Genomic DNA, 26,930 nt, shown 5'->3' on the forward strand with positions numbered 1-26,930 from the left:
GCACCGCGGCCGGGCAGTGCTGCAGGTCCGCGAGCCGCGGGCTGGGGCCGGAGCTGCTAGAGAGGCGGCTGCGCCACAAAAGCCTGCCGGTCCCTCCCGCCGCCCGCCTCCGTCGCCTCCGCCCTCCCCCGCCTCCCTCCTGTCTCTCTGCCCCTCCCCCGGCCGCAGCCCGGAGGCTGGAGCGGGCGGAGCAGGGGAGGGGCGGGCCCCAGAATATGCAGATGAGCGCGTGATGGACAGCTGCGCGTTCCAATGTCCCTCGGAAACTCGAGCGCTCCTTCCTCAACTCCTCACTCCCGACTCCAGACTCCCCCAAACCCCGACCGCCGGCCTGGCGCGCGGCTGCGCCCACCGGCTCCGCGCTGCTGCCGCCGCCACCGCCACCCCGCAGCCGCCCCGGCCCGCGGGCCGCCCAGGCTAGTGCCCGGGCCGGCCTGCCTCCGCCCGCCGTCCGGGTGCCCGCCGCCGCGCCGCGCCCCGGCCGGGCGTGGATGGAGGGCGCCGCGCGCCCTGCCCGCTGCTCGGCGTGACGCGGGCCCCGCGCCCCGCGCCCACCATGTCCTACCCGCAGGGCTACCTGTACCAGGCTCCCGGCTCGCTGGCGCTCTACTCGTGCCCGGCCTACGGCGCGTCGGCTTTGGCGGCTCCGCGCAGCGAGGAGCTGGCGCGCTCGGCGTCGGGCTCGGCGTTCAGCCCCTACCCGGGCTCGGCGGCCTTCACGGCGCAGGCGGCCACCGGCTTCGGGAGCCCGCTGCAGTACTCGGCCGACGCCGCCGCCGCCGCCGCCGGCTTCCCGTCCTACATGGTAACCGGGCGCGGGCGGGACGCGGGACTCCGGGGCTCCGGGACCCCGACCTGGGCGCGGGCGGAGCGGGGCTAGAGTTCGGCGGGCGGGGGCCGAGGGGAATGTGGCGCGGCCGGCGACTAAGGAGTCGCCGGCTCCGTTGGCCGCCCCGCAGGCTGAGCCAGGCCCCGAGTGGGGAGGGCAGCGCGGCCGGCGGGGACGTCCCTGAGCCCGGCCCAGACCCGTGCGCCCCCGGCGCTTCCCCTCGGCTCTACGGCTAATTTTCTCTGAGAGCCTGGGAAGTGCGTCTCCGCCGGGAGCCGGAGTCTGGCGCGGTTTGTTCCTGGTTCCCGCACCGCAGCCTGGGGAGGCGTTGGGAGTGGGCTGTGTGCTCGCCTGCATTGGCGTGGGGCGCTAGGGTCCGCGTCACTGCGGCCTCTGGGCCGACGGCCGGTCGGTTCGCATTCACTTGCGGGGCTCGGGGTGGCGGGGGTAACCGAGTTAGGCCCGGGAGCCGAGCATTCAGCTGCGGCTTCCGAGTCCGGCCCGAGGCGCCCAGGTTTCGGCCTTACTCTGTCCGGCGGACCATGCTTTCAAATATCGTGCATGCGGGCGTGTGACCCGCTAAGGGCCGCCTGAGTCCTCCGTGGGCCGAGCGCAGCCCCTGCTCCGACGACCTGGGGGCGGCTCGCGAGTCTCGAGGTTCCTGAGCTGGGCCAGGCCCGGGCCGCGGCGAAGCACGTTACGGGCGATTGAGGCCATTACGGGGTTGTCGCCACTGCCGGCCCTCGGCGGAATTTCTGGGCAGCGACCGAGGCGCTGGGGCCTTGGCAAAGGCTGCAAATGTCTCGAATTTAAACGTTAAAGGATGAATTAAAATGCTAATTACGGCGTATTTGAAGAATTCGAAACGGTGACTGGCTTCTGAGTTGCAAATTGGATTTGCCCAGCTTTAGAGCAGTGAATAGTGAATTGGGGGCTCTGGGGTGTTTTTTTAACCATATAAGGGCGGGGAAGAGGGAGTAGGGGGAGGAAGCCGCACTCCAAGCATCTGCAGAAATTTAGATATCAAAGAGCTACCTGTGGGCCTGTGTGCGCGCACGTGCGAGGGTTTGTGTACATTGCCACGCGCGGCTCCGGAACACTTAGGGGAAGATGGGTCATTTTAGGAAAGTGAAATAGTTCAAAAATTCGAGAATAAAACTGATGTACTTTTTGTGATCAACAGCTGGTCCCGAATCACACTGCGTTTTTTCTGCTCTTTTGCCGCGGGAAGCGCAGCCCCAGAGCCAGACTCACGGGGGAAGAACGGTGGCCGTGGGCGGGCGGAGGGGTGGCATCCTCTGGCTGGTTGCCCTCCGGGTCCCCGCACACTCCACTCACAGGCTCTTGTTGGTTCCAGGGCGCACCCTACGACGCGCACACCACCGGCATGACCGGCGCCATCAGCTACCACCCGTACGGCAGCGCGGCCTACCCGTACCAGCTCAACGACCCCGCGTACCGCAAGAACGCCACGCGGGACGCCACGGCCACTCTCAAGGCCTGGCTCAACGAGCACCGCAAGAACCCCTACCCCACCAAGGGCGAGAAGATCATGCTAGCCATCATCACCAAGATGACCCTCACCCAGGTCTCTACCTGGTTCGCCAACGCGCGCCGGCGCCTCAAGAAGGAGAACAAGATGACCTGGGCCCCGAGGAACAAAAGCGAAGATGAGGACGAGGACGAGGGCGACGCGGCCAGAAGCAAGGACGAGAGTCCCGACAAGGCGCCGGAGGGCACAGAGACCTCGGCGGAGGACGAAGGTGAGCGGGCAGTGGCCGGCGCAAGGTCTCCGGGCGCTTTCTTCCAAGGCGGGGCGCAGAGCTAAGGTGGGGAGGACGCTGCCCGCCGGACACCCCAGGTCCGGGCCGGAGCCCCAGCCGCACCACATTGCTCTGGGGTCGCCGGGATTTGAGCGAGCGATTCCTCGGGCGCTTCCCGGGGAGGTCAGGCTCCGCCTGTCACGTGGCCGGGTGGGGGCGAGGTGAGGGGTCCCGTGGGGAGGGCCCAGTGCCGCAGGACAGGGGGCGGAGGGGGCTCCAGGTGCCTGCGCTGTCTCCGCGTGCCACCCACCGTGCCCGCGCCCCCGCAGGGATCAGCCTGCACGTGGACTCGCTCACGGATCACTCGTGCTCGGCCGAGTCGGACGGGGAGAAGCTTCCGTGCCGCGCCGGGGACCCCCTGTGCGAATCGGGCTCGGAGTGCAAGGACAAATACGACGACCTGGAGGACGATGAGGACGACGACGAGGAGGGCGAGCGGGGCCTGGCGCCGCCCAAGCCCGTGACCTCGTCGCCGCTCACCGGCTTGGAGGCGCCGCTGCTGAGCCCCCCGCCCGAGGCCGCGCCCCGCGGTGGCGGCAAGACGCCCCAGGGCAGCCGGACGTCTCCCGGCGCGCCGCCCCCCACCAGCAAGCCCAAGCTGTGGTCGCTGGCCGAGATCGCCACGTCGGACCTCAAGCAGCCGAGCCTGGGCCCGGGCTGCGGGCCACCGGGGCTGCCTGCGGCCGCCGCGCCGGCCTCATCGGGGGCACCGCCGGGAGGCTCGCCCTACCCTGCCTCGCCGCTGCTGGGTCGCCCCCTCTACTACACGTCGCCCTTCTACGGCAACTACACAAACTACGGGAACTTGAACGCGGCGCTGCAGGGCCAGGGTCTCCTGCGGTACAACTCCGCGGCCGCGGCCCCCGGCGAGGCCCTGCACACCGCGCCAAAGGCGGCCAGCGACGCGGGCAAGGCGGGCGCGCACCCGCTCGAGTCCCACTACCGGCCCCCGGGCGGCGGCTACGAGCCCAAGAAAGGTAGGCAGCCCGCGGCCGGGGGCGCCCGGGAGGGGAGGGAGAGCCCGGGAAGAAGATCCAGGGGGCCACCCCTGGGACCCAGAATTAGCAGAGTGAGGGCGCAGGGCGAGATGGAAGCCAAATAAGGTGTGGCCCTCTTTTTAGACTTGCCCTGTTATTATTTATTTTTACTTAGTTTACTGTTATTTTGACTATTACTATCGTGGCGTAGTTTCGGCAAACCCAGATTGCCACGAAATTCAAATTACAGCATGTCGCCCTAATGAGCCTGGGTGTGTTTCGGTGTCTTGTTGGTTAAGGAGTCAGAGTTGAATCCGCTTTTCTGCCGTTAACTAGAAGCAAACAGAACGTTCCAGTTACTCTCAGAGCGTTTTGTCTTCAAAAGATAAAATCAAACGTTTTTTCGGCTTTTTGTTGTTGTTGTTGTTGTTGCTGTTCGGAAAGAAAACAGTTTTTCCCCTGTACTATATTGCCTCTGTTGCTCCTAAGTCAGGCTACCCGAAAGAGGAGTTCAAGGGGGAAAGTTAAGAACTAGGGAACATCACCAAAAGTCGTCTCAGATAGCGGCCCTGGAGACAGTCGGTTTCCCTGAAGTGGAGGATGGTGGGTGCACGGTGGTCTGAGCAGCCAGCAGGCTGTGGGGTCGGTTCTGACTAACTGCCCACTCCCCTGACAGATGCCGGCGAGGGCTGCACCGTGGTTGGCGGGGGCGTCCAGTCCTACCTATAGAAGGGCCGAGCACAGCAATGCAAGTAAGTGGGCATCCTGGTGCTTCCCAGACCCTCTGGAGCCTTCCAGCACCAACTTGCTTAATGTGTTTTTCTTGCTTCTGGTCATGGGGTTAGAAGACAGAGCATTTCAATCTTGTCCAGCTTTTCTTTCCTTAAGGGGGAAACTATATTTTCTGTTTTATAGATTCCCTCTTTTTGGCACAAGTTCTATCACTCCTTTACCTAGGGAAGGAAAAATATATAATATATATATATATGTGTGTGTGTGTGTGTGTGTAATATATATATGAATATATATAGTACATGTATATATATATTACACACTACTGTTTTGAAACAATAGATTATTAAAATATGGGCATTTATATGCAATTTAGAGCCATTTTTACTGTGCTAGACACATAATAGACACATGCTTTGATGAGCTTGGGCTACCAAAACTTGGAGTAGCAAAAACCTTTATAGATGATGTTTGCAAAATAAGACTGAAGAGACACGAGGCGTCCTAGTCTTTTATCAGCCCTGCCCAACCTCCCCTCCACCCATGTCCAAGTGGACAGTACTCTGGCATTCTCCCGGGGCTCACAACAGTATCTCCAAATATATGCTGCTTTGCAACGAGTCAGAATTACTAATCATAGATGTTGAAGATAAGAAAGAGTTGGAACCACTTCAGATCAACTCGTTTTTATAATGGTGTTGGTGTGGAACTGAAAGATTGGGGATGATTTGGTTTTTTCCTTGGTCCACAGGTAGGTGTCACAATTGCTTTGAAAAAAAAAAAAAAAAAAAAAAAAAAAAAAAGTCAGCAGGCCGTTCTCTCTTCCCAAGCTCATAAATTTACAGATACAACAAACAGATGTCTAAATCCAGACCACATCTTGTGCCACTGTAAAAGAGAAGGATCCACACAGCACTGTCAGCCCACAGACTCTAACAATTGGAACAGACTCTTGTTGGACACACGTGAATCTGTTGGCATAGTGTAGTTTCCCTGATGTATGTGTGACTTTTGAAAACAATCTGTTTTTCTCAGGATATCTTGAATTGATCACTTCATTGCCACGGTATATATTCTATAGGTGTGATAGGATTTACTGTAAAGTTTATTTGTAAAAGATGTACACAGTAGAAATAAAACGTGATTGAAAAACTTGAGTACTTCAGAAGTGGAAACAAATTTGATATTTATTTTTATAATGATATAAAGCTTCTAGTAATTTATGCAAGTTGTATTGCAATGGAATCTAAACTTTTTGTAAATAAATTCTGCCTGGTTTTTATTTGAATATTGCTGGTTATACAATCTTTGTTGGTTGTTTAACACGAATTCTTTACTAATTTATATCTTAAATTGTAAATAAAAACAGACTAGTCTACAATAATATGGTGTTTGGGGCTTATTTTTCCTAGAAGACTGATTTGGGGTGGAGCGCTAGTGAATAACCTCCAGGTGATCTGACCTCACCTTTTTAATGAAAACCTGTGTGAAATAAACTCTTCTTTCTCTCCTGATCATTGAAAAAAAAAAAAAAAAAAAAAAGGCAGATGGAAGAGAAGTATACAACCGGGAGAAATATGTACTGTAGATTATTTCTATACATGTATTGCAAAAAAACAAAAAACATAAGATTTTTGTGCCCTGAGTATGCTAATTACCTGTTAGTGTAAATTTTTAAAACTTGGCAAGATAAAATGATCTGACACCCTATGCAGTTTATATTTATTTCTGATGCTGGCCTCTTGAAACTCCTCAGTAAACCAAACTGGGGAATAATATTGATAATGGAGAGTCACACTCCCCCCCACCAATAAATTACTCATGGAAATAATTGTTTTTTTAAAGCCTGAATTATCCAAATTGACCTAATTATTCAAATTTATGGAAGGATTTCTTAACTCTCCTTTTCCTATAATGCACATTAAACCTAGGGTGAGGATCTGAGGGAGGGACTTACTTTCTTTTCAGTGGCTTTTACTCTTACCCCGGGGGAAAAGAAACCTTTAAACAACCTTAGACTACTGCCTCTTTATTGTGTTACTCACTTTCTAATTATAGGACAAGTCTAAAATTTGTAGTCAAGTAACATATCCCCTTTGATTAGTATCATAAAAGTAGCAAGCCTGTCACTTTAATTTTCAGCAAAATTATATGGATATCCATATAATATAATTTCAGAGAAGAAATGAACAATCATTTATTTCCTCTCGAAAGATAAATTGAGTGAATATAACTTACAGTTATAAAACAAGAATAATAGCTTCTTAGATTGCCCTTTAATCAATCATACACTTATTTTTCAAGAGGTTCATCTATTTTATTCCATGATTAATAATGCTGCAGCATGAGCACATTATTGGATCCCAGCGGGGGAGGTCTGCGATGCTTTTAACTGCTTTGGAATGGTCAGTTGGGGTTCATTATGGGCTGATATTGAACAATTTATAAAATCTTGTCTAAACATCTGCCAGCTCCGATAGGCCAATGTGTCTGAGGATGGGAAATTGCTGGACCAGTTGATATTGACAAACGGATCTCTCTCTAGTGGCTTTTTTTGCCATAGAAATTAGTGGCCTCTTGCTGGGGTCTTGTTAGAAAGGGTATTTGAAAGTAATCTTAGATACTTGAGGCCAAGCCAGGGGACTGTTAACGGGACACAGAGCCACACCGATGGGGAGAAGTGATTGTGGTTTGACTGTGGAGAAGGGGGGCAGAACCAGGTTTCTCTTTTCTGTTATTTCTTATGTATTTTGTTTGTTTTAAATATTGAAGCGTTTGGAAGTCAGACATAAAGTAAATTTCTGCGGTGGAGAACTATTTTTCTGTCTTCTCTGCCTCTCCTAGTAATAGATATGAACATGTTTGGAGCTGAGCTATCTATTGGCAGGAGGAAAGATTTTTCACATGGTAAGCTTTGCCACTCTGTGGCAGTGTATCTGGAAACAAACACATCTGAGGTCTGGAGGGTAAAAGGGGGATTGAGTATATTTGCTTGTTTTGGTTTTAGAAATAAAACCTTCATAGACTTTTCATAGAGATAATGATTTTCCCCTTCGGGAAGCATTTTAGATTGTTGTCTGAAGGTCTTACGTAGTTTACTTTTATTAATATTACTCGTATTTCCTAAATCACCGGGAAATAAATTGCACATGGCAGCAATGTCTCTGCTATATGTAATGTTATAACTAGAGTAATTGGAAGACTTCTGTAAAAAGTATGAAAGTTAACAATATTTAACAAAATAAACACGGAAAGGTCATGCACTCTGATGAAGATACAACATTTAAGGCAGTACATTTCTTAAGTGTGGGAGTGGCAAAGCTAAGCCAAAATGAACCTTTGCGCTTACGTTCAGGCATTGGAGCAGGGGTAAAAGTCGCCTCCCTTTGGAACAAGGAAGATTGTTTTACCTGAACATGAGATACCCGTTCCCTTTCAACACACACACACACACACACACACGACTCCATTCTCTGGGAGGACATGCACATTTCAATTGGTGAAAACTCAAAGCAGCTCAGGAGATTAGCCAAGGCTAAGGAAGCTTCTTTGATGTTTATATGCCCAACAAATTATTAAAGATTTCCATAACTTACCCACTCTGTCTTCTGACCTGAATTTCCTTCTAGAGAACTTGATTTCTAAAATATACACTAAGAACATAAAACCTGCAGGTGTTTAGAGGGATCTTTTTAAAGAAATGTAGAGTGATTTATGAGCTCCTCTCCATGCTGGTCATTGGGAAAGATGAATGAGGAAGGAAGGAGAAAGAGGAGAGAGGTATCTTTCACTGGAGAGGGAAGCTAATGGGGTCTGAATTTTATTTTTGCTTAAAAATTTTAATAGTCAAAAATTACCTAGCCCTCCAAGATACACGTTTGCTGTTGTTGACTGAGGCCGGGGAGACGTCGGCAAAACGGGGCAACCAGGAGCAGTTGCGCTTTGGGGCGGTGGCCTTGGCTTTGCTGCGGGTGCAGGCCTGGGCGCGCTCCAGGCTCCGCGGCTCGGCGCCCGCGTGATGGATCCGCGACAGCCCTTCTGCTCTCCGCGGCCCAGGGTTTCCTTAGAGCTGATTTATCGGAATTCGCGCTTTAATCTCAGGTGGGCCCCGGGGGCCGGGCGCTGCCGAGAGCACCGGGGCGCTTGCCCGGCGGCCGGCGCGGGCGCTGCCTCCCGCGCCCGTCAAATGTCAACATTTGTTCCCAATAAAAGAGTTACTGTTTCTGCAAAGCTGCCCAGCAACTGCCTTTGAAACTTGAAAAGAACTTCATCCACCTTTGTCTGATGCGAGGAAGGAGGGGCGGGGAGCGGAGAGAGAGGAAGGGGGCTGGGTGCTGGGGGCCTAGAAGGGCAGCCTTGGGCTTGGGCTCAGGGTAGCGTGCCTGGGGTGCGCCTCCCAGAACCCCCTCGCCGGGCCGCTGCGGATCTCATTCTGGAGATGGGAGAGTGGCGGGGGAGGGCTCGGGGTTCCCCTGAGGCTCTCTTTAACTTATGTGTTTATTAGATCTCTGCGGACTCTGGGAGGCGAGAACCACTGCGAAGAAACACAAAGATGAAATAGCACCTCCGAAGCCCGTGCGCGTTTTCGGATCATTTACAATTGCATTTAAATACTTATCAAGGAGGCTAAAAGTAAAGTGGACCCTTTGTTTTTTAACTACGGAGTAAATGTACATACTAAACTACCACTGTTACAGCCCACTTAAACAGACATCAATTTGGAAAAAAGAATTATTCCAAGCCAATTTGTGGTCCACTCAGAGGCATTTTCAAATTTCAGTTAACACTCTGAACTGAATTGTGAGAAAGTTTCATCCAAGTGACAATATACAATAATTATCACTATATAATTTTTCTTTAGTTGCCCAATGCCTTGAGAATCCCAAGGAAAATATTCATTTAGACCCAAAATTAAAATATAAATAGGTATATTAAATATGTTTTAAACTGCTTTTACAAAAATAACATTTTAACTATTTTTTTGAAAGCGTTAACCAAAGAGACTATCTTGGGAACAATACACAACCGTCTGTGCTATGTGGATATTATGATTAACATCATTTGAATTTCTACAAATCGCAAGGGGGACATGTCCCTTTGATTTATTTTCAAACCTTTATGCAAGTGACAAATCCCTACAGATATTTTAAAGGCTAATTATAAGGAGAAGTAATCTATGACAATATAATTTTCCAGTTGCTGAAAATTACTATCTATTGGCCATAATGAAAGCACTCACTAGCCCTCCCCTTTGCTTGGGCTAGAATGCTACGAATCTGGTTTTCAACAGTATGCACTTGGACCTCAGCCATTGACGGGTGGAAGAGAAAACACTTTGAGCCCCAGTTTTAGGAAGCAGACACCCCACTTGTATGCGTCAGCCTCTCCCTTCAGCTGCATCCCTGGAAATGGATGTGGCCTCGATTGGCACCTCTGTCCCCTCCACCCTTGGAATAGAGAATAGTCTTGTGTTTCCTACCGTGAAGGCAGAGTGTTCTCTCTCTTTCTAAGAAAGATAATAATTGAAGACACAATTTAGGAGGACTGTATTGCTAATACAATGAAGAAAGGAAATATCTGTTGTCCGTATTTGCGCAATCCCAGATAAAAGGAAAGAGGAAGAATATTTTTTTGTTTGTTTAACTCTGGCCCCATGATAATAAAAAGTATTTTTAGAAGGTGTTCTAATGTTACTTTGTTCTATATAGAGCTGTAAATAAATGAAATCTAATATTCTTAAAGAATTGACTACAAGGTTTGGGGCTGCCTCCAATACAGACTCAATATTCACAGAAAATACCCAGAGGGAAGAAGCAAAACACAGTGCTACACAAGCACCCGCATTTTTGTGGGGAGATAAATTGACAATTTATTGTGTGTGATTCCTGATCAATTATTAATCGTTAGTGTCAACAGCACGGTTATAATTACCTTGGGTTATTTTAGGGAATTTTTTTTTTCATTTCTCTGATCTGGTAATTAGTTAATGCTCTTGAGTAATAAATTCAAAGAAGAGCTCATAAGACTCAAGACTCACCACTACCGCTCCCCTCCTTGTTGGTGACCTTTAAGGAAAACTACATTCACCCAATGGTTCTCAGAAATTCCCTCCTTGCCTCCATTCTAACAGTGGGCTTTTTTTTTCCTGCTATAAATAATGATTCCAGAGGAAAGGGGGAAAATGACAAACAAATAGAGCACAGCTGGAATTAATAAGGCTGATCAAAGTTAGTGGGACTGAGACTGCTGGCAGCAGCCACAGGTCTGAGGCCCACAAAGGTGCCAGGAGTTCTTGCCTCTTCCCTCTAATATCAAGAAAAAGGGCAAATCGAACGGTTTAACCCTTGACACCTTCTTACTGGGGAAAGGTGGGCTTCGGGGAGAACTTTTGTTTTTAGTCCTTACTAATAGCGGCGTTGCGGTCCGGCTCGGCCTGAGGCCGGGAAGGGCTCTGCGCGTTCGCCCAGCGCGGGTGCGGGTCCCGCGTGCACCCAGCTCTGCACCCAGCAAGGTGGGGCGGGACGCGGGTCCTCCTGGACCCTGAAAGGTTAGGAGGTGAGTGACCAGATTTGGTGGGGTCAAGGCAGCGTCCTGGGGAGTCGGGGGCTGCCGGCCGGGTGCTCAGTAAGCTCGGAGGGGGCGAGGAGGTCTCAGCTCCAAGACAGGCTCCTCAGTGCACGCAAGGAGGACGGTGCACTGTCGCCGCTGTCGCCCTCCCAGTGCTGGAGACCCTGGGCCGAAGGTGCGGGAGCTGGAGGCGCTGGCCCGGCTGCCTGCCTGGTGCCCTGCCCGCCTTCTTCCCCGGGTTCTGGGCCACTTTCCCCCGGCCCACGTCCTTCCCCGCAGGCGCGTGCTCCCTGGGGAGCCTTGAGGGGCAGAAGCTGGCTCAAGCCCTTAAACGCCCACCCAGGGTTGGTTCCAGGCCTACGTGTTTTGCCTGAGCAGCTGCAATCATTTCTTCAGGGACCTGGGTTGCTCCCGGCTCTCCAGCCCCGGCACTGTCCGATTTGGGAAGGGCTCCTTCACCTCTAGGCCCATTTCTGCCCTGCAGTCTTCCCAAGTGCGGCGCTGCCGCTGAGTGTCTGCTTAGTTGGTCACAACGAGACCCTAAAAGGCAACGACCAAGGCCAGTCGGGAGAACCGAACAGTCGCAGGTCAGGGAAGCTTGGAGACGGGGTGAGCAGCCTCCTGGCCTCCGCCCCGGCGTGACCGCCCGCCTTCTACAGCCCCAAGGTGGTGGCTGGGAGCCCTGGGCCGAGGCGCACCAGGAAAAGGAGGCAGGGACGGCCAGGGAGGCCGCAGACCGAGACCCTGAAGTCAGCCCGATGGGCAGGACGCCCCCGACGCCACGACTGCTCCGGCGGCCCCAGACCCGGCCGCCTGTTCATGAGTTTTCGACGCCGCTTTTGCGACCTGGTGCCCTGGAGGGGAAACCCAGTCGGGCCCTTCGAAGCCTCCTTAGATGGGAACGCAGCCAGGCTTCTGGGGACGGGCAGCCACCAACCGGCCCGCAAGAACCCGCGAGGACCCCCCAGCTCCCACTGGAGATCCCGCTCCTGACACCCCCAGCTCTGGTCCTGGGCTTCAGTCCCCTTCCTGGTCCCACCCCATACCCCGGGTCCCCCCCCATACCCCGGGTCCCACCCCATACCCCGCGCCTGAAGCCAAAGCAGAACCCATCGCGTTCCTCCCGCCCTGACCCCGGCCTCCCCCGACCTCTTGCCTCCCAGGCCCGCTGCTCCCGTGGTGGTCGGGACCCCTCCGTGGCTGGCCCCGGGTGCTCGCCTCGCTCCCTCGCCCTCAGCCTCAGGCCCGCAGCTCGGGACTCTGGGGACGGCGCGCGCAGGGTGAACAAAGCAGAGCCGCAGAGCGCCGGGAAACCGAAAGCGCCTGGTCCGCGTTCAGGACGATCGCGGGGTCCGGCGGCGACGGCGGCGGGGATTCAGGGCCCCCGGGACCAGGGGAGGTGCCGAGCGCCCAGGTTCCCGCCACAGCCAGCCTTCCTCTCCTGCCCAGTCCCCCCGGCCTCTTATGTTTCGGGTCCTGCCTGCACACCCTGTTTCTGCTGCGCTCGGCAGCAGAGCTCGACAGCCCCAGGCCGGCCTGCCCAGCGCTTTTCCACCGCTCTGGCGGCAGCGTTCGGTCGGCGCAAGCCATGTAGCCCTGATCTGTGGCCCCAGCGCCCGGGCGGGCAGTGGACACCGACGGGACCCCAGGCCGTACCCCCGGCACGGCCGCCGCCCCCTGGACCCGCACTGAGAACGACGTACGCGGCCGCCTTGCAGGCGACACCTCTGGGGACGCCCCTCGGGCACACGGAGGGAGGGTCGGGGGGCTCCGGGTGAGTTGCCGCGGTGTCTGCACCGCTCCCCGCGGGCCACTGGTCTGGGAAGTTTGTTCTCTTCTTCAGGGAGTTTATGCGACAAGCGGGATTTTACAGGTCCAACAAAGCGCGTTGAGCCCCCTCGAAGCGCTGGGCGCTACCAGAACCCCCTGGAGGGCTGCCTGGAGGTGGTGATGGATCCAAGGGAACACAGCGGAGTCAGCGGCCGGGATGGAGGCGACGGAGAGCACGGCTGGTCGCCTGAGTTCCATCCCACAGCAGGCCTACCCGGCAGCCTGGGGAGTCAGAAGAGGGTCTCCAGCCACAGCCATTACCCCGCTCCTTCCCCTGCCGGGCCTCGGCGTCCAGGCCCATTGGCTTCACCCTCCGCGACCTCTGGCGGCCTTGACTGGGGCTCTGGGAGCGGGTAGTTCAGGTGGAGGGTCTCTGGAGCCACACATCTGGCCTCCCGCAGGTGGGGAGACGGCCCCGGAGGCACAGGAGGAGGGAGGCCCGAGCGTGCGGCTGGGGCTTGTGAGGGTCAGATGGGGAGGGGTGTGTGCTTTGTAACCTTTGGGGTCCAGGGCCCTGTGATGAGCCCCATCCTTTCTGCCACTGGACTCTCGGGGTCACTGCACAGCCCTGGTGGAGAGACGGTGGAGGCTTCCCTGGGAACAGCCCATTGAGCCCCGGAGGCCAGGGGATCAAAGAGGCGGCCAGGAGGACAACTCGGCCCAAGCGGGGAACAGGGGGGCGGATCAGGCTCCTTGGTACCCAGGATGACGTTAGTTTATTTAAATAGGAAGCCATGGCCCGTCCAGGTTTATTCTCCCTGGCTCTCAAGCAATGGAAAAACAATTTGTTTTATAATGCTAATGTAATACTCAACTCCTCAAATAAAAGTGCCCTTGGTGATAATGGGCCCAGATATAAACAGAAGTGGCTGAGAGGGCCCAACCTGCTTCTTCCAGGCAGGCCTGTGACCGGGAGGGGGCTGAGCCCAAGCCCAGAGGAGAGAGACAGTTTGTTTAAAATTTCTATGGAGCTGGACTGTTTTATAAAGGAAGGGGCTGAGTTAAGGCATGCTTTGAAAGAAGACAAATAGACTTTGCTAGACCCTCACATGAGTTATATTTTAAACAATTTACCGACTTTATGATCTTTAAGCAGAAGCAAATAATACATTCGGGTGCACAGCCGACGCACCCCAACTTTCCAGTGCAAACAAGGCCAGGAGGAGTGGGAGGAAGCCTAGCAGCAGGCAGGACAGGTGGGCTGTGGGCTGCAGGGGGTGGGCAGGGGGACACCCCCAGGCCAGGGGTTCCCTTAACCTGGCTGTTACTTTGAGGTCAGGAAAAGCCCCTGGTGAAAAACTTCTCTGGTGGGTGAAGATCAGTGATGGCCCTAAATCATCTCGGTGTTCTGAAGCCCTAGGAAAGCTGTTGGTCTGTCACCAGGGCCACTTCCTACAAGAACTGGCAGCCTCAGGAGGAATGTTTGGGGGCAGGTGCTGGCTACTATGGGTAGACATGAGATGGAGTGAATGGGTGACCACCCGGGCATGGTCCACAGTCCTGTCTTTGGACAGTTGCCCTACAGGACAGGCAGGAGATGGGGCTGGGGAAGTGGGTGCTCACCATCGACTCCTGTGATCTTGGTGGAGAGGATAGCACTGGAGACCCGCTAGTGTGGCTCATCTGAGTGGCCCAAATGACTGCCCCTGAAAGCCCGTCTCTTCCATGTGCCACTGGGCCCCACGTAACAGGCTCTGCAGAGGGCTCCTTGTTAGTTAGATGAAGCCAAGGAAGGCCAGAGGGCACAGAAATGTGTCCAGGGTCTGCCTGTCTCCGCCCTCCGTCCTGGCCAGTCCTGTCACTTCTCTGAACCTCTGAACACTGAGCTCTTTCCTTTCGCAGCTGACCTGAACAGACTGATCCATCTGCCTGGAAGATTCTTCTAACTCAGCTGCAGAACGGCTGCTCAATAATGCAGGTATCTTTCTGCATTTACTTGTCACTTGCTACCCACGTGGACGTTAAAGTGACTAGGAGCCACACCTGAGGCCTCTCGTGAATGAATGGAGCTACTTCCTGTGTCAGGTTTCGGGGCTCCACGGGCGTGAGCAGGCTGTGGGTCAGGCTGGTTCCGGCGTGGCTGTGGTCGGCCCACTTCCACAGACCGCCACGGCATGCTGTCCATCGATCCACCAGGGATGGCCGCAGTGGGGACCAGGACAAGAGTACAAATGAGGCCCTGTGTGTCTGAACACTGACCACTTGTAAATCAGCTGCTAGATACGATATGCTTATATACAATATGCTTATCCTCCTGCCTTGGAAGATACGTTTTCAAATGAGAGAAATCACAAAATACATGCAAAGCATGATTTGCATGGAAGTCATCAACATATCAAAAGAGGACCAGATTTAATGATTCTTATGCACGTCTGGCGTTCTATTCTGAGGGAGTAGCAATGTTAGGATTTGCAAAAAAGAAAGACAGAATAATTCATAAATTATATATTTATCCTATGAAATATTTTGCCTTTAAAAAAATAGAATCACTCCATATCCTGTAGCAATCAAGATTTTCACATAATTTGTGTTTTGACGATAGTGGTTCAAAAGTTAAAAAGTGATCCTTCTCAAAGCATACATTTAAATATATCTTCATCAAGAATTGATAGGAAATCAAATGTAAGAAATAAAAGTAATTAATTATTTGTGATTTTCCAAAAATTTTTTTCTTCTAGCATATTCAAAGCTTTCTATTAAAATTTAAAGACACATGCACACTATAACTTATCCATAAAAAGTTTTCAATAAAAAGCTTAATTACGAAGCTGAATTGTTTTAATTCTAAAAATTTAATCCCCGAGATGAAAGAGGTCTCAGAAATCGCAGCAGAAGGGGACAGGATAGTGGGAAGGGCATACATTTGGGAGATCCCAGGTGTGAACTCAGCGCTGGAGTGCTTCACCAGGGCCCAGTGGAGGGCAAGGCTGCAGGCATCCCTGATGAACCTCATTCTCCCACCTGCACACATCACCCACCTGAGGGCTGTTGGGAAGAGTAAATGCCAAGGTGTGACACAGGGGCTTGGGGGAAGACTGGGATGTTGGTTTCAACTGCACTAGATGTTAGGAACCCATGGCATGGGCTGATAGGGTAAGAAGGTCAGTTCAGATGCGAGGAGGCCAAGAAGCATGGCAAGACCTCAGAGCTGCCCCATAGGGAAAAGGGCCGCGTGGTGAAGGGCACAGAGTGGAATTTTTTTCTTCCTTGAGGTTAATAGTTCCAACTTCTACTTCCTTTTAACCTGGGTGCAGCACAGCTAGACTCAGAGGTAGCTTTTGCTACAGTCTGGGCTTCTGAGTTCGGAGTTCAAATCTCAGACAATTACCAAGCTCCACTAGTTGGTGGTGAGCATCTTATCAGCAGTTCACCAGGATCGTGGGGCCTGGCATTCAGCTCAATTCTCAGTTTCCTTCTAACTTTACACCCAGGATGCTGGATTCTGCTTACATCATATAGAAAATAAAACATATTAGCATGTGTTTATACATGTTGTATGTTTCATTTTTTAAGAAGTACTTTATTTGTTAGAGAAGTTATGGGTTTAGAGAAAAATGCATAGCAAATGTCGTGTTCCCAGATAACCTGACGCTCAGGTTTTCCCATTACTCACATCTTGCATTAGTGTGGTGCACTTGTTACAATTGATAAACCAATATTGACACATTATGATTAACTATATCCACGGTTTATATTAGGGTTCACTCTTTGTGTTGTACTTTCTATGGGTTTTCATTCTGTGTAGCCCAAAAACAGACCCCTTCCTAATTTCAGAAGTACACCTTAGATATCTGAGACAAATAAAAAGTACAATAGAAGTACAATGCAGTAAAAACAGAAATGATATATAAATATTCAAACATGAGCATATATGTAAATACAGAGTTGCTAAATACAAGACAACCAGTTACATTTAAGTTTTGTTGGTTATCTGAAATTCAAATTTGACTAGGCATTCTTAACTTTCATTTACCAAAGTCTAGAAAACTTAATATTGATGAAACATATTGAAAAATATTTGCCAAGTGAGACTTTTCTTTATGCATAGTTTGGAACTCTGGAGTGCAGTAGGGGGGAGCTGGGTCAGAATTCACATAACTAAACTCACACATCCGAACATCTCTCATGGATGGAGATGAAGGGTTGCACAGCCTTTGTTCATCCAGAATCACCCTATGGTAACATACAAAGTAGACAAACCTTGTCTTTCAGCACAGGAATCTCGATATTCATTTCAACATTTCTCTTTGCTTGGTGGACTTCCCAAGCCTTCCTGTTCTTTCCTTTCTCTAAGAAAGCCTGTTCTCGAATCATGTACTCTTCTAATGCATAAGTAAATGCTACCATTTAAACATGATCATTTTAGCTCAGCATGGATTTACTGACAGTCAGCGTGTGTGCCACTCACCGTCCACATTCGGTGCCTTCATGTCTCAAGCAAGGGTCCTTAAGCCTGGTTGGACATTTGGGCCACCAGGAAGCAGATTGGAGCTCAGTGGGCTTGGAGTGGACCCAGGAATTTGTACTTTTTTTTTTTTCTAGAAGTTGATGAACCAAGGCTGAGAAAATAAGAAATAAAATCCTCAAGGTGAAAATTTAGGCAGCATTCAGGCAGCCAGGCAAAATGAGGTGGAACTCGGTCCTTCCCAGCATCCTTGGAATGGTCTCTTCCTGTGGCAGGAGGCAGATCTAGAATACAATGCCTCACTCACTCCTGAAATGGACTCCAGACTTTTCCATATAACCCTGAGGTCTCCTTGACTTAAGAGGATGCAAGATTCACAGTCCAGGGAGAATTGCTAGGTTTGCACTGACCTGAAATAAACACAGCATATATTTGTGGACTCACTCCAAGCAGCCTCTCCAACTGAGAGGATGTTTTTAAGTGTTCACAGGTAGAAAAGGGGAGAAACGATTTGATGCAATCAAAGGAACAGCTCTGGGCATGAGGGTTTTCACTGATATTTGGCACTTGGAGCCACCTGTGCAAGCTACATTCAAATGTATACATGTTGGATACATTGCCTGTGGCTGATGGATTAGCGTTCCCTTAAAATTCTCACTTTCAGCTCAAGTGTAATTGGAATCATGAGACGGTAACTTGAGCTTCCAATAATTTCTTGTTGGATTTCATTTTGTTTCTGTGCAATCCAACTTATGAATCTAAATGCACTAGAAATGAGACCATCAAAACCCACTTTAAACCTACAAGAAAGACAGCTTTCTTAAGGGTTCTCATTGGCTCCAGGGCAATTCAGCCACTGCTATATTGAGTTATGTATTTAGAACAACTCCTTGATGCCTTTTGTCTATTATGTGGCCCAGAGAAACATCTCATCCGGCACCCTATCCGCTCACTTCTTCTTGACTGTGGCTACCCTGTATGTCTGCAGAAGACACGAGATTTGTTCAAAAATGATGCAATGTTCAAGTAGTAATTTATGCTCCAGGTCAAGAGAATTTACAGGAAGAAGAAGAAACAACAGATGTCATAAGCCACAATCTCATATGAGATTGAGCATTTTCTTTTCAGTGGTTTTGATAGGAAAACACACGGCAATTTAAAAAGCGATGCTCATCTGCCCACTGGCCTCATTTGACCCTCTTCTCCTCCTTTCCCATTCCCTGCTGCTCACCCTCTGCAATTTATGAATCCTCAACACCAGCCTCCTGCCTCAAAGCCTCCCTTACCATGCTGCTTCACACCTGCCACCAGAATGTCCTCCTAGAGCACAACACAGCTGCAACCTTGCCATATCACAGGGCTTTTGGGTGAACTGATACCCTGAAGACTCCAACCCAAGGCTGCTGGACCCTCCCGCCCCGGAAAACCCCAGTTTTGCCAGTTTCCTTCTGCTCCACTCTCCTCCTTCATCCCTGCTGGGTTTCCAGTGGGTGCATTGCTATCATGTGAAAACACCCCTTCCTTCTGGGGCTTTGCGTAGACTATTAGCTGCATGGACCCCTTGTAGAAAACCATCTACTGGAGGCTTGTGTAGACAGTCAGGTGCAGGAAGCTTGTGTAGACAGTCAGGTGCAGGAGGCTTGTGTAGACAGTCAGGTGCAGGAAGCTTGTGTACACAGGTGTAAGAGGCTGGTGTAGACAGCTGCAGCAGGCTTGTGTACACAGGTGTAAGAGGCTTGTGTAGACAGTCAACTGCAGGAGGCTTGTCTACACAGGTGTAAGAGCCTCGTACAGACAGTCAGGTGCAGGAGGCTTCTATAGACAGTCAGATGTAAGAGGCTGTGCAGACAGTCACAGCAGGTGTTGTGTTGGCTGCAGGGCCCTGATGCAGACAGCCGCCTGCCACAGAGTCCCTGGGCCTCCTGACTGGAGGAAAGATCTTTGTGTTTGGGCCAGGGAAGCAGCTCATGTGTAGAACAGGGGATTCTCGGGGTGTTTCACGCAATCTCAGAACCTCAAAGTTAGGCTCTCATGAGCATCCTTTGCTCTCTCTCCTGCACAGGAGACTCGCGTGACCCTCTTCACATCCTCAGACCCTCTTCCTGTGAATGCTTTTTAGCTCAATCTAAGATGCAGATAATTATAATTTATTTTAAACATGCGCCCTTATTAAGGTACATGTTTAAATGATCCTGAAGTCATGGAATGCCATAAGCTGATGGAAAGATTTTTAAAGTGAGAAGCAGAAGGGGATGTGACAGAGAAAAGGAGAGGAGAAGCTGCAGGTGGAGCACCATGCCCCGCTCAGGTCCTACTGGCAGCTCCTTGCGGGTACTTATGCGCCCCATCTCTCCACCGTGCAGGGACATGAGCAAGCTCAGGGCTGCTTAACCAAACACGCTTTCAGTAAAACTTGTAGGAAAGCTCTCTGTGAGGAGTACGGTCCCCGTTGGGTACAAATACAAAGGGAACCCAAGTTTCTACAACAAGTTTAAATACTCCTTAGCTGAACCTCTGGGCTTTTTTCTGCTGTGGAATAAGTGATGGCCTTCTAGCAATGATGTCAGTGAAGTTCACAATTCTGCTTACAAATACACCATATATATTATTGTCCAAGGTCGGAAACTGCACAGAACTGTGTGTGCACATGTGTGTGGATGTATGTGCACGTGTGTGGATGTATGCACACATGTCCGAATGTGTGCTCGTGCAGGTGTGAGCATGCCTCTGTTTGGGACAGTACACACATGCTTCCCCTGCAGGGCTGTATTATCTTCCAGGCCCCCTCAGGACACCCAGCTCAGGACAGGCAGCATGCAGACATTTTGATAGGGCAGGAAACTCGAAGATGAAAAAGAAATTCATGAAATTGAAAAAACCAGGTTTATTAACATTAGCTACTATTCATTTAAATAAATGGCCTCGATGAAAGAAGTTAAATAGGCAAATGCATGTGAAAGTGTCCTCTCCGCCTAATATGTTATTTCTTTAATTAGTGGCTGATGACATCATTTGCATGACAACTCAGTGAATGCTCCTTGGTCCTGGAAAAGAAATAAATTACACATGTGTTTACTCTGGTTTTCAGGGAGATTTTGTTTTCGGGGGTGGCGGGGGCATGGCTATGTTTGGGAGGTGAGAATGCAGGCAGAGATGAATTGGGATTATTATTACAAAACTCACAAGTGCTTCTGCTCAACAACTGACCCCAGTCCTCTTTGACTTATTGGTGCAGGAGGAGGAGCCTCCCAGGACCCAGACTGGATGGAATGATAGCCACCGAGGACCCTGGAGAGCTTTCATTCTGCCATGGGGGTTACATAGTGCTGGGCCCAGCCAATTCGTCCTCAGTTCACAGTTTATGTGACCCCAGATAGGTCCACTAACTGAAAAACACACGTCTTTCATGGCTAATATCATGGCCCATTAATAACAGTGATATGCGGAAAGCTGGAGACGTCTGGGTGGTGTTGAGCATTTTGGACGAGAACTTGGGTATCTCCTGTGGCCTGCCCCGGGGAAGGGCCTTTGGCTTGAGTTGTTTTACCGCAGATTTTATTCACAGCTGTGGTTGATACAAGCTGTTGTGGGATTAGCTAAGATTTAGTTGTACGTTGTTTACATAACACCTTCAAACACAGCTTCTCATTTATTTATTATTTTTTGAGATAGAGTCTTGCTCTGTGGCCCAGTCTGGAGTGCAGTGGCATGATCATAGCTCACTGCAACCTTGAACTTCTGGGCTTAAAAAATCCTCCTGTCTCAGCCTCCTGAGTAGCTGGGACTGCAGGTGCATAACAGCATGACTGGCTTATTTATTTATTCATTTTTGTAGAAATGGAATCTTGGTATGTTGCCCAGGCTGGTCTTGGCATCAAGTGATCCTCCTGTCTCTGCCTCCCAAAATACTGCAGTGACAAGCATGGGCCACGGTGCCCACCTAGCATCTCATTTAAAGGTCATAAAAATTCCTCAGCTCACTCTGAGTTGATGCTATTTTGTTCTCAGGATACACAGGAGGGTGCAGAAGCCCTGAGTGGCTTGTGTAAGGATGCCAGCTGTTGATAATGGCAACTACAGCATTTAGTTAGTGCCTGCTCCGTGTATGTACCCTGAGGCATCTTGTCTTCACAACACTCCACAGGACAGGCAAGGAAACTGAGGCTTGTCATTTGCCCAAGTTAATCAAGGTTCAGGAGTTTGCCCTAGATGCTCTTCTGTCGAGGCACAGACCCCAACCTCCCTGAGGCCCAGACATCCTGCACCCAGTTTTCTCTCCCGGGCTGAGGTCCTCTTGTCTGTGCCGCATGCCCTGGGCAGCCCCCACCCCCTCCGGGCCCCGGTTGCCAGCTTTCATTCGGCTTTGGGCAAACAATTCCATGCAGGAAACGGAGGCCATGGCAATGACCAGCGGCCCAGGCCAGCAGCTCTGGATGGTGCCTTTCCCAGCCTCCCTCCTCACTCCAGGGAGTGGCCTTAGTGAGTGCCCAGCAGGACGCTAAAGATTCGTGCAAACATACAGCAAAGCACAAAGGGCCCAGACGCAATTCTTCAAGCAATACGGACTTTCTCTCCACAAAGTGGAATAGCAGCATGTCCTTCCTGATTGAAGTAGAGCTGCTGCTAGCATAAGTTGTTTTTCTTAAATGATTCCACGGCAAATTCACAAGCAAAAGGGAATCAGTATTTGCAAAAATAAATCATACAACCCCAAACCATTGCCATACGAAAAAGTAGTGATGACTGTGGTGCTGAGCTTCCAGTCTTGGCTCCCAGGCCACACCCTCTGCTGTTCCTCAAGGTGCACCCTGTTGTGGGGCCACCCTGGAAACCGCCCATGTGTGCTCAGCCTGGAGCCTGCACACGTGTACCAGGAGGCAACTCTAGCTCCTGTTCTTCCTGAGTCTGAAACTAAAATCCAAGCCCTGGGTTTCTTTCTGAGATCTTATCTTTTTTAGTTATAAACCCATGACTATCTATATATCTAATCTATATCTATATCTAATCTATATATTATCTGTATCTCTATCTATATTTATAATTTATATCCCTGTCCCATGGAGTTTAAATTTCCGAGAATAAGCAGAAGTCTGAAAGGGAGACGGAATACACAGCTGCGGCTTTCATAAACATTTCCTTTAAATTACTGTCTCCTTGTCACCTTCTAGCTGACTCCTTGGCAGGTCAGTGGAAGGCCCTGGATTGGCACTGAATGGAAGCAACAGGCTCAGTACGCAGGTTCCATCTTCAGCTCTTTCTGTCCTGCTCCTTTCTCTTTTTCTGCCAGGCTTCCTTTGCCTTTAGGACACACACACACACACACACACACACACACACACTCCTGGAAAAGCCCACAAGTCTCTTCTAATTGCATAACCAGGCTCAATCCCTCTGATTCATGCCTCGCCGGCACAATCTAATTTTGGCACAGGAGTTATGTGTGTGTTACTGCACATAGATTAACAACCCTTAAGCAAGACTTACCAAGTTGACCCTGCATTTCAGGAATATTTTACAACTGTCAGTCATCACCAATCAGCAGCTTGGCACATTCTCTCCAACACCAGTTGTGTGGAGAAAATTGCAAGGGTATGTGGTGCTCACCCTCTCCTTATCATTAAGCAGTTTCTATCGAGTGTATCTGGAGCTCAGTGAGAAATCTCCCAGTTTCAGCAGACACAGGCTTCTAGTTTTTGAAAACAAATACATATTTTACTTTGAGGACAAACTGTAAAGGCATGGCTTGAGGATCGGCAAGCAGGTGGTTCCAGGCAGAATGCTGAGAGGTACGTGTGGACTTCCCTATGTACGTTGTGATGTACGGCCTCAGGGTCCGGATCACAGAGACGCCCCTCCACACAGAGGGAGACACCTCGCTGGCATTCCCTGGGCTCTGCACAGGCTCTGCTGGCAACCAGCTGATCACACCGTGCACCTTCCTACAGCTTTGCCTTTCTTACTGGACCGTCAGCACCCAGGAAAGGACTGTCCTTACGTGGCTGAGGCTCCACTCCTGGTACAGTGCCAGGACATGGTGCATTCTGAAGGAATAGTTGTTAGATCCAATATTTCAAAAACTACATTTTAATGTGCATTTATTAAGCACCGTGTAACCTGAGAAGACGTGGGAAGAGCACGCGGCACCCGGCGAGGCCTCTGACTTCCCTGGTCACGGTCGCCTCACAAGTGCAAGGAGAGGACAGTGCGTGATCATTCCTGTAGCCACATCCACACGCAAATGCTGGGATTCAGCTTCTTGGTTTGGATCAGGTTGCTAGACAGCTCTACAAAAGTTTACAAATATATGGTATAGTTATTAGCTTATTACCTGGAAGTAAAATTCGTTTTAATTGTAGACATTCGTAGCTTCAAATAGAGCATCGTGGTGAAAAAACCTCAGATTATCTTCTTTAACGAAGGTGGTGTTGAAAATGGAGCGCACCACAGGCACTCAGGGGTCAGGAGATTTTATCATGCTGCTAAGAATTATGAAACATATTATTCAATTCATTGAATATCATTAACTCTACTGTGCTACGTTCAGAATTTTTTATTGGAGGGATAACTTAGAACGGCTCATAAACCTTCTGGAGTGTAAATGGATGTTGTGTTTACTGTCCATAAATGTGTTTCCAAACCTAAAAGGAAATTTTAATGAAGGAGTGAAAAAACCCCTCCAAGAGCAGCCTGCTCATTCGACGGTGGGAAGGAAGGAAGAGATTGACTTGAGAATGACTTTATAAGAGTGGAAAGAAGTCAGCATGGGCTCCATCGATTCAGGATTTGTTGGTGAAACAGTGAAGACCTAGTGGCAAATTGTCCGCTTTTGTTTCAAAGGTGAGTCCATAAGCACTTGCGTTCCTAAGTGAGGCAGGATGCTGGAATTAAAAGGGGTCATGGGCCGAGGGAGGTCACCCAGCAGCAAGGAGCTGCCTCGCCACGCTGGGGCGAGCTGCCAGGTGGAGCCGGATGCATGTCTGCGTCTCTTCTCCACGTGTTTCAGTCGGTGAGAAGAGGAATGTGATTCCTGACTGCCGAGACTCTTATCCAAATAGTTCCAAATACTTTACAAATAGTAATTCATGAAGGCACTGACAGCCGGGGAGGCAGGAAGGTAGAATGAAACATTATCCGTGTGTTCACGAGACCGAGTCCCAGCGACGGTGTGATTTCTCTGAGGTCATGAACGGCTTTTGCAAAGCTGGGGGAGAAACCCCTAACTCTGGACTCTGAGGCTGTTCCCCTAACCGCAGTCTGTCCATGCATAGAGAGGGCGGCATATACTTTGTACCCTGAGCCAAAAGCCCGACATTTTTTCTCCCCTCCTTGAGAAGAATCCTGTTTCAGATTGCAGCATTTTCATGATGTGGTAGTGAAGAAAACAGTCAAACGCGATTAGGGTGATGGTTTGCCCTCTCTAGAATGCTAGCTCGTTTGAGCTCTGCTGGAGATGGAAGGGCTGTGTACATGGACAAGCTCTTTCTGCTGCACTTGGAAGTAATACAATATATTGAAAGACATTTTAGAATAACTTTTCCGGAATAGCAGGGAAGGGAGCGTCTAGTGTGCTCTGAGCGAGGCTCTTTACTGGAAAAGCTGTCAGGTGTCCCATTTATATGAGAAAAATGAGTGATTGTTATCCTCAACCTCACAGAATCCTTAACACCTTGCTTGTCGAAGCATATAGATCATGATTCTGTTTGAACAGTATTGTTCAACATTTCTGTTAATAATTCCTCACAACCATGTGACTAGTGACTAAAATGACCTTGGATTCTACAAATGAAAAATTATCCCAACCACACGCAGGGGTGAGAGGTAGGCAGGGGGCTGCGGGGGCCCTGGCACTGTGACATTATACACATAGCCTTCCTAGGCAGCTTCACTTCAAAGTCTATTTTAACTTCCCTTGGGCTATTTCTTGGGTGTGCATTTATAGAAAACACTTCCTCTTTATTTATTTTTTTATTTTTTCCAATCCAACCTCATCAAAAGGTAGTGCTTTATGAGGTGAACTTTGTGGGTTTGACATCTAGATGAGTTTAGAACAAATTAAATCACTTTCTGTACCCACAAGCCCCATTTTATCTCTCAACTCGGAGGCCTGGGAGGCCAAGAATTTGAAGATGGCTCAGAGTAAGGGGGATTCCGCAACTCTACTTGGAAGGAGGTTCAAGGTGGGTCCCTTTGGAAAGTGTGTGAGCAGCCTCTCCCTCCAGGGGGTTCTGGGGGGAGAAATGTGACGAACGCCGTTGCGTAGTTCCCCGAGTTGGGTCTCATAAACATTCTAAAAACGACACGGGAAGAAAAATGCTCTGGACCCTGGGCCCAGAGGCGCAGTTTTCAAGCCCCATTTCTTCCCAACACAGAGCACAATACTTAAACCTGATTTGCTTCCAGTGCCATCTTCTTTCAGGAAACCCACCAAGGAATATTAGTCTTATGCTATTTAATCACTAAATCTGAACAATGAAGAGCTCTCTTCATTAAAGGCACTCAGAAATTCTGACCAGCTGTTTCCTGCCACTTGGCTGAGGACGAGGTGGAGAAAGACAAGCCGCCCAATCCCCGGGAACTCTCTGCGGCGCTGGACCCCCCACCACGTGACCATTCTTTCATCGTTCTGTTCCTAAACCGGAATCGGAATCCCAGAGAGGGACAGGACTTAGGGGCTTAACTTTAATGCATAGTACACACACTGCAGTCCTGGAGCTTGTAGAAATCACTTCGAGCTAAGTCTGTTTTGTCAACCACTTTCACCCCTTGAATTCACTGAACCTAAGTAGCAGCATGGCTGGAGAAAGAAACTGTAGCTAGCACGCCGTGTTCATTTACAGTTCATGGGTCGTTCGCCTGCCCGGTGTCTAACACAGGCTGCAGAAATTTTTCCTGCCACTTTATTTCAGAAGATGAAGAATTCTTTTCCCGAACAACCGCTGCTCCAGGGCACCGTGCTCACTTTTCTAGGGGAAGTGACTCTGAAACCCCAAATTCCCTGGATACCACCAGAGAATGGCTGAACAGGAAGTTTTCTTGATTATTTAAATTAGTAAATTCGACTACCCATGCCAGCCAAAGGCAGTGTCACTGGAGTCTGTGTGGAGCGGAAGGTGACCTTGTCCCATGAGAGGGACGCCGTCCACCAAGGAAAGGACCATCCCAGCTTGGTGGGACTCTGGATTTCGCTGTCTATGAGCACCCACATAATTTTCCACAGGTACATTCCTTTGTATGTTTCTTATTCTTAGGCAGGTTAATGGTCACTCTGTACCATGGCAAGAAGTAACTGCCTGAGGGCATGTGGCCGGGGCTTTGTGTTTCTGTTTTAATCCGTTAGGAATCTTCTCCTGTATATGTTGTAACAACATGTTAGTCCACGTGCGATGCTCTGTGGTGTTAAACCTGCCTATTCCTCTCAATCGGGAGGCTCCATGACCAATAAGGTGAGGGCTCCTCGGTGAGCCAGGAGATGAGGTTCAGCAGTGCCCTGACCAGGGCTGTGGCATCAGGCAGTCCTCAGGCCCAGAGTTCAAGAAGAGCAGGCTGAAAACCTCAAGCTCATCTGTTTATGTTTATATATTTTTCAAATTAAGTATAATAATTTTCTACAACTGAAAAATCCAATAAATGTCAACAGCGATCACTGGATGGGGTTCCTGGTGCTCTCAGCGCCTGCTGGGTGAGGAGGTGGGAATGCGTCTGGCCCAGGGAGGACAGTGGGGCTCCGGTCTGATGTCCCTGTCAGGGAGTAGAGAAGTTTCTGAGGG

General features: G+C 50.2%; 1 protein-coding gene across 2 annotated transcripts; it reads left to right on the plus strand.

Moving 5' to 3' along the window:
- Positions 1-292: 292 nt before the first annotated feature.
- On the plus strand, positions 293-6,152 carry IRX2 (iroquois homeobox 2). 2 transcript variants are annotated; one of them, XM_055245820.2, is made up of 5 exons: positions 293-805; positions 2,187-2,592; positions 2,922-3,629; positions 4,306-4,381; positions 5,113-6,152. In XM_055245820.2, exons 1-4 carry the CDS (start codon positions 557-559, stop codon positions 4,356-4,358), a joined length of 1,416 nt encoding a protein of 471 aa, XP_055101795.1. In that variant the 5' UTR covers positions 293-556; the 3' UTR covers positions 4,359-4,381; positions 5,113-6,152. The 2 variants fall into 2 exon arrangements, with proteins under 2 accessions (XP_055101795.1, XP_055101794.1); XM_055245819.2 differs by having other exon boundaries at positions 555-805; positions 5,192-5,799.
- The last annotated feature ends 20,778 nt before the right edge of the window (positions 6,153-26,930 follow it).

The sequence above is a fragment of the Symphalangus syndactylus genome, chromosome 16, assembly GCF_028878055.3.
Source record: "Symphalangus syndactylus isolate Jambi chromosome 16, NHGRI_mSymSyn1-v2.1_pri, whole genome shotgun sequence".
In the NCBI taxonomy this organism is placed as follows: Eukaryota; Metazoa; Chordata; class Mammalia; order Primates; family Hylobatidae; genus Symphalangus; species Symphalangus syndactylus.